Here is a 15840-nt window from a genome sequence, read left to right as displayed (position 1 = left end):
TGTCAGAATGGAAAAAGAAACTATAGTGTATAGGTGGCGCTACTTGATGGTGGCTCAGCCATTATTATTATTATTATTATTATTATTATTATTATTATTATTATTATTAGGCTCCCTGCCCACGACTGCAATGCACATGCTGCAATGCTGCGAGCCTCTGCACATCCAGTGTTCATGCTCATATGCGGTGCTCAGTAATGTTGGTAACCGCTCGCCTTTACTCGGGCGTGAGAATGTAGTGTCACACGCCTCTCGTACGGTCCTGCCGGCCTCGGCAGCGGACGAAGTGGAGATGTAATAATGGATGGTGAAGGGACCCGATCCCTAGTGAAGGCACGCCGGCCGGGTGAGAGCCCGTGCTCGGCAGCCTATGAAATTTTAGTTGGCGGCCACTCGGCCGGCCAACGGAGCAAAGCAAGTCTGTGTCCCGCAGGCCGCGCACTCGGCGGCGGCGGGCTACGACTGTCAGTGTCAGCTCTCGAGCCAGCCAGCTCCCTAGTTGATCCTGCCAGTAGTCATATGCTTGTCTCAAAGATTAAGCCATGCATGTCTCAGTGCAAGCCAAATTAAGGTGGAACCACAAATGGCTCATTAAATCAGTTATGGTTCCTTAGGTCGTACCACTTTACTTGGATAACTGTGGTAATTCTAGAGCTAATACAAGCAAACAGAGTCCCGACCAGAAGTGGAAGGGACGCTTTTATTAGATCAAAATCAATCGGTCAGCTCGTCCGGTCCGTTTGCCTTGGTGACTCTGAATAACTCTGGGCTGATCGCACGGTCCTCATACCGGCGAAGCATCTTTCAAATGTCTGCCTTATCAACTGTCGATGGTAGGTTCTGCGCCTACCATGGTTGTAACGGGTAACGGGGAATCAGGGTTCGATTCCGGAGAGGGAGCCTGAGAAACGGCTACCACATCCAAGAAAGGCAGCAGGCGCGCAAATTACCCACTCCTGGCACGAAGAGGTAGTGACGAAAAATAACGATACGGGACTCATCCGAGGCCCCATAATAGGAATGAGTACACTTTAAATCCTTTAACGAAATCCACTGGAGGGCAAGTCTAGTGCCAGCAGCCAGGGTAATTCCAGCTCCAATAGCATATATTAAAGTTGTTGCGGTTAAAAAGCTCGTAGTTGGATTTGTGTCCCACGCTGTCGGTTCATCGCTCGTTGGTGTCTAACTGGAGAATGCTATACAGGAGGGTCCTAAAATTTCCTTCCTGCTCCTCTCCTACACTTCTTCTTCTTATTACTTATCTACACCTACTTCTTAAGGAAGATTAAAGAATAAGAATGAATTAGCGGGTCTTAAATTTCCTTTCTCCTTCTTTTCTTCGTCTTTCTTTCGATTCTTCGGTTTTTTTTTTTTCCTAGGGGCTTTACGTCGCACCGACACAGATAGGTCTTATGGCGACGATGGGATAGGAAAGGCCTAGGAGTTGGAAGGAAGCAGCCGTGGCCTTAATTAAGGTACAGCCCCAGCATTTGCCTGGTGTGAAAATGGGAAACCACGGAAAACCATCTTCAGGGCTGCCGATAGTGGGATTCGAACCTACTATCTCCCGGATGCAAGCTCACAGCCGCGCGCCTCTACGCGCACGGCCAACTCGCCCGGTCGATTCTTCTTAACACGTATCACGCAAGCATGCAGTTTCCGCATTGCAGAGGTAGTATTTACAGTGCTGATAACGATTCGTACGGTGATGATGATAATAATGAAAATAATGCTCTAGTTTTGTTGTCGTTACCTTATTCAGTAAAGAGAGAAAATTAAATTATCAAATTTTAATAAATTTACTTGATCCTAATAATTAATAACAACAACAATAACAACAACAACAACAACAACAACAACAACAACAATAATAATAATAATAATAATAATAATAATAATAATAATAATAATAATCACAAAGTATTGAAAAGGTGGACTCTCAAGAGCCATTCTTTCATAAAAACATGTAAATCAAGTAAAAGCTATATAACATGTTTGAAAAGACAGTGCTTGACCATGCAAAGACTTCAGAGTCATCAGTAATTCTACAAACCTGGCACTTTATAAAGCGAGTTAGGCTCCTGCTCGCTGCCCCCTGGAGGATATTCTACTGTCATTTTGCTGTAATCTGTACATACTTTGGTACGACTTTTTAAACAAGGAAGAACTAATCTTGGCAGTTCACCCTGAAAAAAGAATTTATTGCATTGTAATATTCACAGTTATCAAAAGAAAAGTTTTCATAAAATGACATTCTCAAGATATTATATATCTTCTATACTTTTAGAATATCTTCCCTTAAATTTACAAACAATGAGTAACATACTTTTTTGATGTTGGTTTACTTTCAAAACAACAGCATTCTTGTTCAACAAACTAATGTACCAGTACTTACTCAGTTAGAATATGCCCAGTAAAACACCACTCACTATAATTACCACCAGGATGTAACAGTAATTACATCACTGATAAATAAAATAATGTATCATAGAAGGAATTCTTGAACTATGGGGGGGGAAGAATAATATAAGTGCTATAAAATATGCAATGCCGATCAAACCTTACCAATTCTAGCAAGCTCTGAAGAAAATCCAATTGCACATCCGGCCTGGTTGGAGCATAGACAAGAGGAATAGGTTGACCATATGCGCTGTAAAAGCGGGGATATGAAAATACCCTGCACAAACGATGCTGAAACAGCAGTTTAAGCAATCAAGTAAACTCTTTTACTGTCAACTACTACTAGTACCAAAGTTTTACCTCTCAATTTACTTCCAAAATTAGGTGTAAATCAAGAACAAAAGAAGACAATAATACAAAGGCATTAAAACATACCTGCCAAGCCTCTTCTACATAGCGTTGCACACACACATTAAGAACGTTGCATCGCACAGCAAGGCGTGGCCACTGACTTTTGGCATATGCCAGAAAATCAACCTGCTCTTTCATCACAACTTCTTTCAGCAGCTGTAAAGAAATGACCAAGTATTAATGGAACAGCTGAAAAATTTGAAGGACTTTATACATAATGTACCTACAATTTGTCCTCTATAATTCAGACTGACCGTTGCCTACGTTATAATACAAGGCCTGGAAATAGAGCCCTTAAAACGCTATGGAAGTGGTTACACTGAAGTTCAATGCCGGGCCGCTAGGATCGCTATCTTGCCCCCTGTCTACTAGGTTCGCGCCTTTAAACGTGTTCATTAACTGAGTTGGTTGTGAATGTATTATGTATTTGTCTGATGTTAAGCATTCGCAGTTCCAGTCATGGTTTATTCACGAGAAATTAAAGGTAGTGGAATTTCGTTTCACAAGTTTCCAGTGAATGTTCAATGTTCGAAACATTATACAGAGGAAGTATTACGCATGAGATACGACTTCAAGCTGATCGAAGTAGGCCTCCGTTCCTAAGTTTTGATCCGAGTGACATCATAAGAATCGGGCGATCCCAAAATTTGTCACTGGACTTTTTTAAAACTATGCTACCGTGACCGGCAATCATTTGAGAGGATCTTCAAACTCAGAAATCTTAAAACCAACGAGGAAAATAATTTGCCCAACAAATTTTACGAAAATGAATGTAGCAAGACCTAAAAATATTTTATTTTCCCCGGAAACAATCTCTGGTTTGTAAAGTATGGAGGTGGTTTTGTCCCGAGAGCATAAAATACAGTTTAAAATAAGCTATTTGTTTTATGGAGCATTTTATTAAATTGTTCAATGCGCATAACGTCTGCAACACCTCACATGGGACATATCAGGAACGAGAACAAACGAGCATCTTTTAACCGGGCGAGTTGGTCGTGCGGTTAGGGGCGCACGGCTGTGAGCTTGCATCCGGGAGATAGTGGGTTCGAATCCCACTGTCGGCAGCCCTGAAGATGGTTTTCCATGGTTTCCCATTTTGACACCAGGCAAATGCTGGGGCTGTACCTTAATTAAGGCCACAGCCGCTTCCTTCCAACTCCTAGGCCTTTCCTATCCCATCGTCGCCATAATACCTATCTGTGTCGGTGTGATGTAAAGTCACTAGCAAAAAAAAAAAAAAAAAAAAGCATCTTTTAGTACTGAAGATGAACTCCTCAGTTGGTTAATTAATGATTTCCTGTCATATATTCATCATCATCATCATCATCATTTCCCTTTATCCAGCTGTAGCCGGGTAGGGGCAAATATGGTTCCTCTCCACTTTCTTCGGACTTTCCACCACTCCTCCTCCAACACTGTGTCCCAGCAGATATGGTGCCTCCTGTCATATATTAAGAAACTTAAAATGCATTCAGAGAAAGTAAAAAAGAATCATGAGAGAAATGTACCAGGCATAGATCTTGACTACCCAGTCCACTGTGGCCTGCGTAAAATACCTCGTAAGTATACATATGCATTATGCATTGATGAGGAACCTAACGAGCTATGACATCGAGCTCTTCTACAGCTACCTAAGACGCCAAGCGGAATACAATGACATTATGATTCGAGTGGCAAAAGAAAAAACAGACTGTAAAGGCTGTTTAGAACATATCTGTTCTCCAGCTACTCAAAGTCCAACATTGTGTTATTCGTTTTTTTCAGCTACTCAAAGTCCAACATTGTGTTATTCGTTTTTAAAATCGAGGAGCCCTCAGATACCGAAAATCGTCTGTGGCACTTCTGCAGTGAATGACGGAATTTGTCACTTCCGCTACGCAGTACTTGTCCCGAAGAGAGTTACTAAAAGGTGTACGTTTATTTTTTCGAAAGACATGTTCAACAGTGAAATTAAATGTGGAAAGTGTAAAGGCGAGAAACCACCTCTTTTTTTACTCTGAACATTTCTGAGACCTCTGTTAGACAACATTGCTTTGAGCCACTCAAGTAGAAGAGAGAAAGTTTTGAAACTTCAATGACATATCCAAGCCAATGCAGCACCGCTCTATAAATAAAGTACTGTCAATACTCGCAAAAACATTCAGTTCTTTTTATTTAGGATATACTTTACTTATTGACATATACGGCCATGCGAATACAAGGGGGCAAGACCGCGATCCTAGCGGCTGAATGGTGAACTAGGAAGCAACCCGTTTCCACGAGTGCATTTCAAGGCCTTGTATTATAGCGTAGGCAACGGACTGACAGACATCAAAAGGCATGAATTTGAAGTAAGAGTAGCCTAAATGAGACATGATGCAGCACAATACCAATGCATCTGTTTATTACATTTTTCTTCTCTTTATTTTTTTCAGTAACTTCCATCACAATCCCAACCTCACTACTTCCCCTATTCATCATATGTAACTTGTTTCATTTCTAAGGATAACAAAGCACTGTAGAAGGCCATTGATTCCAGATAATGGAAGATATTTATAATTTGCAGTAGGACGACACAATGTAAACCAAGACTTCTTCCAAGCAGCAGATGAAACATTAGGAGTACATTACATGGCAGGAGATTTCACTGAAAGGATTGAATATGATTAATTTGTATGGTGAGTAGATAAAATATCTTGAAAATGTTTGGTTTCTTTTCTGACAGCTGTTGTATAACAATATACAAATTTTAACCACACACACGCGCACGCACGATATACAGAAAACATGGCCTGCTACGGGAATTCTCCCAATTGCCTCAAAGGCAGGGATGACACTTTGGGAAATTGCAAGAAGTTTATGATCGAATTCATTTCCGCATGCAATAAAGACTCAAGAGATCATCTTAGCTACTTCTCGAATGCACTGCTCCACTGATATTCGTGATATCTATGTAATACATACATACATACATATATACATACATACATACATACATACATACATACATACATACATACATACTGTGCCATAACAGAGCCATGCATTACTGATCCAGGCACATATTATTAAAATTTTATTCAACACGTTCTGTATTTGGCGTGTGCAGATATGCGAGGTGTACACGTGAGGACTGATGCCAAGGAAATTTCCATGCAAGGAGCAAGTGCGGTAGAGATAATTGTGCGACGAAAACAGAAGAAGGCAGGTCTCAAGCGCATACCACGTAATAATGCCGTGGGGGTGAAAATCACAGAGAGCCAACATTCTGCACAGAAATTTCATGCGGATAACCAGCCTAATGGGATGACAAAGTGGAGTTAAATTAAACTTGCACCTCGATTTCCACTATAATTAGGGTAACTAATGACACCATATGCCCCTTCAGAATATAGAAGAAAAATTGACAGGAAGGGATGTGCTATATATTCCCGAGTAATATAAATTACGCAGTTGTGATACTATCACATAACAGAAGCGTCCCCACGTGATAAACAGAAAACATGGCCTGCTACGGGAATTCTCCCAATTGCCTCAAAGGCAGGGATGACGCTTTGGGAAATTGCAAGAAGTTTATGATCAAATTCATTTCCGCATGCAATCAAGACTCATGAGATCATCTTAGCTACTTCTCGAACGCACTGCTTCACTGATATTCGTGATATCTATGTAATAGATTGATATCCTCTCTGAGAGGTTTCTAGGGTCAGCCACCTTGTGACAGTTTTAAATAAATAAGGCAGACAAACTCCCACACGGGTCAGTCTGGGAATAGACACAAGGCTTGCTTCACGTGACTCAAAATCAGTCTCTTTGGCAACGGCCGTAGCTGTGTTGAAACACCGGATCCCGTGAGATCTCCGAAGTTAAGCAACATTGGGCGGGGTCAAGATTTGGATGGGTTGCCACGCGCTGTTGGTGGAGGTAAGAGAATGGAGGAGCAGAAAGGAATTGGCCACCCTACCGTACGTAAACTCTTGTTCAGGCACACCTCTGCAGAGGTTCGGACCTGCCTTCGGGCAGAATACACCCTATCTACCTGTGCAGTGATAATCCGAGACAATAAGCTTAGATATATAAAGTCTTTTTTTTTTTTTTGCTAGTGGCTTTACGTCGCACCGACACAGAGAGGTCTTATGGCGACGATGGGATAGGAAAGGCCTAGGAGTTGGAAGGAAGCGGCCGTGGCCTTAATTAAGGTACAGCCCCAGCATTTGCCTGGTGTGAAAATGGGAAACCACGGAAAACCATCTTCTGGGCTGCCGATATAAAGTCTTATTCAGAAACAGTTCATGATGTATTTTTTTGATAGCGCCAAAATTTAGAATAATTCCTGTAACATTCAGAGATGGATTTGTGATTATTATATATATAATTAGGCATGAATTCAGTGCGGGACAATAACCTTGATACCACTGTAGAGTGTGATTTGAAGTTACAAGAGCGTGTGGCTAATATTCTGTGTTGATGCAACAGCTTTCTTCAGTGGAGAACAAGATACAAACCATGTTCCAGGAAACACCTACTCAGAACTGGACCCCTGATATTCCAAGGATGATCGCCGCTGTAATTGAGTTCTAAATCTTCCCAGCATGAGCCTTCCCGAGGCTCGAACGGAACGCATAATGCAGTGATCAGATACGTAGATAATCCCATTATAAGTAACTATGAATGCGTAGCTTGTAAATAATTCATTAATAGATTAGGATGTATATTTATCCTATTTATGGGTTTAGTATAGGAATTTTTGAGTGAGTTAATTTAGTTAGATTTTACAAGAAATCATGAAGGGATCATTGTAATTACTCAACTTTATTGATTAGTTCACAGTAATCGTGTAATTCAATTTTTGGGAACTTATTAGATGTAAAGTGTCAGAATATTTTTCATTTATTTTGTGAGTTCATTAGGTTAAAGGTTAACGGGGTAGTATATAGTAGTATAACGATTACATGCTTGTTTTTGAAGCAGGAATTCACTTGATATACTTTTTATGTTAATTAGTAGGAGTTTTGTAGCATAAGGTCAATGGCTGCAAATCTGCTGTAGGGTGTACTATGAACAACGCTGGGATTCGAATCCAAGACCTCCATTTAGATAGAGCTTTCCATAAGGAAGCACTTTCATATTAATTTCCTCTTCCCCCAAGAATATATTTTTTTTTTTATGAGAGGCCATTTGAGTTTAAGAGTGCTGTTTTCCTTGGATGTGCTCAGGTCATGAACCCCGGTCTATATTTTGTGAGGCTGTGTCAGCAGGAATTGGATAGAAAGAAAATCCCTTTTAACGATATGCTTATTTCAAGTTGTGATTTGTTTATCTTGCCAAAGGTAGTGACATTTATGTGAGATGGAATTTAAGAGATATGTTCTCAATAGCATGAGACGTTAAAAATACTGTGTGAGGTTTTCATGCAGAGTTGAAATCTTAAAAGGGCTTTGTGTGGAGAAAGACTGCGTGAGCAATGTGGAGGGCAGACCACGTCTGTTTGTATCAACCCTAAACTGTCAGTGTTAATGAATGGCCTTCTTGAGGGGTGTGACAACCAGGCCAGGGGGAGTAAGGAAACACATTTAACCAAGCATTTTTTTAGATGATACAAGGGAGGTTAAAAATCCTTTTAAGGTTTGATACCAGGAATTAGTTTAATAATAATAATAATGTTATTTGCTTTACGTCCCACTAACTACTTTTTAAGGTCTTCGGAGACGCCGAGGTGCCGGAATTTAGTCCCGCAGGAGTTCTTTTACGTGCCAGTAAATCTACCGACACGGGGCTGTCGTATTTGAGCACCTTCAAATACCACCGGACTGAGCCAGGATCGAACCTGCCAAGTTGGGGCTAGAAGGCCAGCGCCTTAACCGTCTGAGCCACTCAGCCCGGCAGGAATTAGTTTGGCCACAAGGCCAAGTGTATTCACCTCCACTCTCTATGACCTTCTGCCAACGTTCAGGTAGTAGTTGAATGCCTCGCCTGTAGAAATGTTTTGGTTTTGACTGGGAGAAATCTGTTAGCCATTGGTCATGAGAAACTTCGTCAGGAAACACTTGCCCCTGAATGTGGTTAGAAAGAGAGCGGAAAAGATGGAAATCTGAGGGGGCAAGGTCAGGGTACACAGAGGATGAGGAAGAGGTTCCCAGCCAACAGCAATCACACGTTTGGTCAATTGAGCTGTATGCGGATGAGCGTTATCATAGAGCAATAAGACTGGTTATTGCTGGTATCCATATACTATGTACCTTACCCTTCAAATGCAAATGGCGTACAATAGTTGACTGATCACATTCAGAAACTTGCGCCATTTCCCGCATTGTTTGACAACAATTCTCATGAAATAACTCATTCAAGTGATTTCTGTCAAAATCTGAAGGTCTTCCACAATGTGGAAGACAAGCCAAACCGTTGCAAGTGATAAATATCATTATGGATCTGTACGGAAGATACTATAAATGCAGGATGCTAATTAGTTTATGATATCACCTATTCAATACATTAAAATTTTGAACAATTAGGAATTTATCTTTATTTCCATATGAGACATGTTTCGCCTTTCATTGAAGGCATCATCAGTCAGTACTACCTCAAGGTATAAATCAGGTACCTGATTTGTATTTAAATCATAATTACTAAGAAATAATATTGACATACCAGTATTACAGTAGGGATAGTCAATGAGAAAAACAATGTTCAGTGATAATATGGATACCAACATACCAGCCGTTGGCTGTAAATTACCAGTTGTGAAGGATAACAGCGTCAAAATGTCAGGGTATGTCTTACAAAGGTTATATTAACATATTTACATGGGGGCAGTCTAAGGAAAAGATACAAGTGACTGGCACCAATACGTAAGACCACAGGGTAATTTAACAGTGTCCAGCAGCAGTGGTCCGACATGAAATATTTACATGTAATTAATCTCATAATAGAACCGTATTGAAGATAATATATTAAAATTGTAAAATCCTTTTATTTACAACCACCTACTCAATACAATACCATACACTCGTTGAATTATAAAATAATCATGAGGTGTCTTAAATAATGGGACATGTTTTGTTCGGCATAGCGAACATAATCAGCCGTTAATGTAATTCACAATGCACCATGTAATTAACGGCCTTTCTTTTCAACTACACCGAAATTAAGCCTAAACATTACGACACCCAATCAAATTTCCTTCCATGCCAGCCAAATTCACCATTACTTATTGGAGCCGTATTCACGAACACGGGACTTCAACCAGACAGCTTTCAGTAATGACTACACTCCTAATGGAGCCTCATTTGGCAATCTCAAAAAAACGCTGGAATATTTTTTCTAGCATTCCAAATAATATGAACTGAGGTCAAACCACTGCTGCATAATACTGTGTAGTTGTCTTGTCAGTAGCCTACTGTGATCATCAACCAACAGCAGAAATTATAGTTATGCACATTGGTGCCAGACATTTTGTATCCTATCTCCCCAAACTGCTCCCATATAAATACACTGACTGACAGAGCAAATGCAACACCAAGAAGGAGTGGTTCGAAAGGGATGAAAGTTGGGGAAAAAACAGAGACGGCACGGACGAATAATTGATGTTTATTTCAAACCGATATGCAGGTTACACAATGCGCACGGCATCGACTCAGTAGGATGTAGGACCACCGCGAGCGGCGATGCACGCAGAAACACGTCGAGGTACAGAGTCAATAAGAGTGCGGATGGTGTCCTGAGGGATGGTTCTCCATTCTCTGTCAACCATTTGCCACAGTTGGTCGTCCATACGAGGCTGGGGCAGAGTTTGCAAACGGCGTCCAATGAGATCCCACACGTGTTCGATTGGTGAGAGATCCGGAGAGTACGCTGGCCACGGAAGCATCTGTACACCTCGTAGAGCCTGTTGGGAGATGCGAGCAGTGTGTGGGCGGGCATTATCCTGCTGAAACAGAGCATTGGGCAGCCCCTGAAGGTACGGGAGTGCCACCGGCAGCAGCACATGTTGCACGTAGCGGTGGGCATTTAACGTGCCTTGAATACTCACTAGCGGTGACGTGGAATCATACGCAATAGCGCCCCAAACCATGATGCCGCGTTGTCTAGCGGTAGGGCGCTCCACAGTTACTGGCGGATTTGACCTTTCTCCACGCCGACGCCACACTCGTCTGCGGTGACTATCACTGACAGAACAGAAGCGTGACTCATCGGAGAACACGACGTTCCGCCATTCCCTCATCCAAGTCGCTCTAGCCCGGCACCATGCCAGGCGTGCACGTCTATGTTGTGGAGTCAATGGTAGTCTTCTGAGCGGACGCCGGGAGTGCAGGCCTCCTTCAACCAATCGACGGGAAATTGTTCTGGTCGATATTGGAACAGCCAGGGTGTCTTGCACATGCTGAAGAATGGCGGTTGACGTGGCGTGCGGGGCTGCCACCGCTTGGCGGCGGATGCGCCGATCCTCGCGTGCTGACGTCACTCGGGCTGCGCCTGGACCCCTCGCACGTGCCACATGTCCCTGCGCCAACCATCTTCGCCACAGGCGCTGCACCGTGGACACATCCCTATGGGTATCGGCTGCGATTTGACGAAGCGACCAACCTGCCCTTCTCAGCCCGATCACCATACCCCTCGTAAAGTCGTCTGTCTGCCGGAAATGCCTCCGTTGACGGCGGCCTGGCATTCTTAGCTATACACGTGTCCTGTGGCACACGACAGCACGTTCTACAATGACTGTCGGCTGAGAAATCACGGTACGAAGTGGGCCATTCGCCAACGCCGTGTCCCATTTATCGTTCGCTACGTGCGCAGCACAGCGGCGCATTTCACATCATGAGTATACCTCAGTGACGTCAGTCTACCCTGCAATTGGCATAAAGTTCTGACCACTCCTTCTTGGTGTTGCATTTGCTCTGTCAGTCAGTGTATGTTAATATAAGCTTTGTAATTTCCTAACTTTTCTAATAGAGTAGCATCAATGTTTCATGTCAGACCATCACTGTTGGATACTGTTAAAATGCCCTGTGGTTTTACGCGTTGGTGCCGACTACTTGTATCTTTTTCCTTAGATTGCCCTCAAATAATATGTCAATATAATCCTTTTTAACTCCATATTATTAATGGATATTGTTTTCTCATTGAAATTTAGTATTATTTTCCTTACATTTCTGATAGTGTAACGTCAATATTTCATGTCGGATCACTGCTGCTGGACACTGTTAAATTACCCTGTGGTATTGGTGCCAGTCACTTGTATCTTTTCCTTAGACTGTCCCCATGTAAATATGTTAATATAACCTTTGTAAGACATACGTAACATTTTGACGCTGTTATCCTTCACAACTGGTAATTTACAGCCAACAGCTGATATGTTGGTATCCATATTATCACTGAACATTGTTTTTCTCATTGACTATCCCTACTCTAATACCGGTACGTCAATATTATTTCTTAGTAAGTATGATTTAAATGCAAATCGGGTACCTGATTTATGCCTTGAGGTAGTACTGTGACTGATGATGCCTTCAATGAAAGGCAAAATATGACTCATATGGAAATAAAGATAAATTTTGTTTAAAATTTTAATGTAATGAATAGGTGATATTATAAACTAATTAGCATCCTACATAAGTCAAACCATCCCATTCGAAAGCGGGAAAACCATTTTTGTGCTGTTCTTTCACCAATTGCTTCATTCCCGTACACTTCACAAATTGTTCTCGCAGCTCCAGCTGCACTGGATCCTCGGTTAAACTCAAAGAGTAAAATGTGTCAAAAATGCCCACTATTCTCAACTTGACATTCCATATCCATTTGAAATATATACAAATAATACATTCACAATCAAGGAAACCTGTGTTCACAACACACAAACTCCTAACTCAGTTAAAACAACAGAATAAAGATAAGGCAATCCTTTCACACCGCATTGTTGCCAATCCAAAAGAATACTGCACGAACTTATCTATAGACCCAATAATAAATTAATGAATGTAGGTGGTAGGAACCCCTTTACGTAAATAAAGTATTTAAGGTTTTCCTTTACAACAGCACACCATGATGGTAGAAGATCCATGATTCAAATCCCGGCAAAACCAATGTGAATTCACCTGGGTTTTTCCTTGACCTGGACAGAAATGTACATACAGCTAGTGGTTGATTTTGTATTGTTTAACTGTTTTGTTGTTTTTTGTTTGCTTATATATGTGATTGTATTCCTTTATGAGTAAATTCTGACTTTATTCACGTAATAATTTGGACCCAAGTATTGGATCATTCTATTTAAGTGTATAATTTCATTTTTTTGGGGGGGCGGGGGGGGGGGGGTGTAAATGGCAGATGGGCATTAAACACTCAAATAGCTTCAAGTAGTATTATTGTTTAGTTTTAACTTTGTTCCCCGTGTCGAAGGGAATGTAATACAGGGTTCGCTGGCACATTTGTAATTACAATACTTTACTAGATCATTAATGGGGATGCATTTGTCTGAATAAAAATATTTCAAAATCATTTTTTTTCATTGAGGTTTTTTCCTTTATGTATTCCAGAGAGTCATGTACTTCAAAATATGGTCCTAAGGACCTATGTGAACATATCGTCCCCACTATGGCAAACTAGCGAAAGTGACGAAATAGGGAACCTGTAGTTCTGAAGTTTTGGTCCAGATTTTATTATTTATATAATGTCTACCCTCTGACAAAGTCTTGCATCTGTAGCTCATTCTGCATGGCTAACATATAAAACCAATCATTAAATATATAGAATTGCTTTGACATGAATAATCACAACTTCTTTCAGCTGTCCTAATATTTTGACAATTTGCACATTCGTTAGTTTGCCAGAGGGGGAACGATATGTGTCAGTTTAAGTTAAAATCCTTCTATTTGTCACCAAGGCCATTAAATATTAGTTTGCTCACATTGGTAGAATTTCATTTGCTGTAGCATAGAGCATCATGAATTTTTCTCCACACACCTAAGCCTGTAAGCTTGATTTAAGTGTCTAGACTGGAATAAACCACCCCGAGAATTCAGTAATCAAGATCAGGGGTGTGGAGAAGTGTGCATTCGAACCCTGCACAGGCAATAGGCGTTGCCACATTCGTTGTCAAGGATACTTGGCATTAGCTTTCGTGGTGACACAGTATACAAGGCCAGAAAGGGTTCAATACATACATACATACATTATATGCCTGTATTCGTCTTTCAGGACTGTCAGCAAAAATCTGTAAATGAACTAAATGCCTTATAATACAAATAATATTGCATGGCTATTGCTAGCTTGGTGCAGCCCTTGTAAGGTAGACCTTTCAGCGAGGCTGAGCAGTGGAGGATGGTGTTGTGTGTGGTGTGTGAGTTGCAGGGATGTTGGGCACAGTACAAACACCCAGTCCACAAACCTAAGAAATTAACCAACACCAAACATTCAACCAAGGAGCCAGAAAACTAAGTGCCATAAGCAATCTCTAATCAAAACAAGCACTTTGGCCACAAGTCTCTTAAATTTCCTTCTCCTTTTTTTTCTTATTTCCCCAATACCCACCACTCACCTCACATGACCCTATCATGTAACAGACCTTTCTTATTAACACATCATTATCACTCACTAAAGGTAAACCCTTGATGCTGTGTTACATATGCCATAGATTTCTACCTTGAGCTCAACTTTTCAACTTGGCATGATACTTACAGGTGATCCTCATGCTCTATCTCATTTCTCAGCAACTCTTCCAACAAAGACATTGCAAAAACAAGTCACTGTAATGAACAACTTCATTGAGAAACCTATCCATTTTTTTTTTCTGCTTTATTTTTCCTCCCCTGATGAGGCTTTTCTTTTATACTTACCCCTTTCGGAAATTCATCGTTGCTTTCCTTTTATATCTGACTAATCAAACTAATTCTCCTCCATATCCACATTTCCACTGCTATCATTTCTTCCTCTTGCTTTTCTAAAGTCTAATTTTTGCTCCCATAAAGAAGCACTGAGGGTCTCTGATAACCGTATCTCCATATCCAGAACAAGCTATATATTTAAACTGCTGTAGTAACATGTGATGGTACATATATCACATCCTTGCGTGTATAATAATAATAATAATAATAATAATAATAATAATAATAATAATAATAATAATAATAATAATAATAATAATAATAATAATAATAATAATAGTAATAATGGTAATAATAATAATAATAATAATAATAATAATAATAATAATAATAATAATAATAATAATCATCATCATCATCATCATCATCATCATCATCATCATTTCACTGGTGTATTAATATAATAATATTTGAAGCTGGAAGGACTCCATGTTTGATATTACTAATTTATTTTGTACTGGCAGTTGGGAAACACACAGCTATTTCCAGGTTTGGAAAATCATCCAAGGAAACTTTGGTGAATCATACGGAGAGCCCAAGTCATGAGACTTGGATATCCTGAAGTCTGCCTAGTAGCTAGCTATGAACCCAAAGTCAATCTCTGGGCGTGGTTGGGATATAGCCACGTGTTACCATAGTGCAGGAAATCTCTCGCTCAGGATTGGACAGTCATGCTTGCACAAATTTGAGGATACTGAGACAGAGTGGGGATGAGGAAGTCTACTTATGCTTCGGAAGGATGCGATCCAACGATTATTATGACTTTTACTCTTGAACATTACTGTGAACATTAACGAGTGTACGATTGATTATGGACAAATGGAACAATGTTCTTGTTTACTTGTTAATACTTATATAACTCTTGTGCTAGTGTACTTATCTAGCATATGTACTTGGTTTTCTATATCTCATAGCAACTTTCAATAATCTATGGCTTGGTTTCAATCATGTGCTTGTGTAAACAACAGTGTCTCTAAAACCAGGTGTTATCGTCGCTATAAGACTTATCTGTATCGTGCGACGTAAACCAAATAACAAAAAAACAGGTGTTAGTGTCAGTGCTTAAAGAGGTACAGTATCAAAGTGGTATACCATGTATAGATGATTACAGCCAACAATTTGTGTGGATAAACAAAAACAGTGAAGGGTAATCTACCTAGATATATGCTTTGTA

At 40.6% G+C, this 15840-nt stretch overlaps 1 protein-coding gene across 1 annotated transcript in view; it reads right to left on the bottom strand.

The window, feature by feature from the left end:
- Nucleotides 1-15840, bottom strand: part of LOC136874783 (little elongation complex subunit 2) — a 325510-nt gene that overhangs the window by 142619 nt on the left and 167051 nt on the right. The window contains exons 4-6 of the mRNA XM_067148455.2: nucleotides 2836-2967; nucleotides 2566-2691; nucleotides 2054-2186 (exon numbers count right to left, since the gene is read on the bottom strand). Coding sequence (XP_067004556.2) covers nucleotides 2054-2186; nucleotides 2566-2691; nucleotides 2836-2967 — 391 coding nt within the window. The remainder of the gene's footprint in view (nucleotides 1-2053; nucleotides 2187-2565; nucleotides 2692-2835; nucleotides 2968-15840) is intronic.

This window comes from Anabrus simplex, chromosome 5 (assembly GCF_040414725.1).
Source record: "Anabrus simplex isolate iqAnaSimp1 chromosome 5, ASM4041472v1, whole genome shotgun sequence".
In the NCBI taxonomy this organism is placed as follows: Eukaryota; Metazoa; Arthropoda; class Insecta; order Orthoptera; family Tettigoniidae; genus Anabrus; species Anabrus simplex.
The sequence above is the reverse complement of the archived record's forward strand: the minus strand, read 5'-3'. Positions and strand labels throughout refer to the sequence as shown.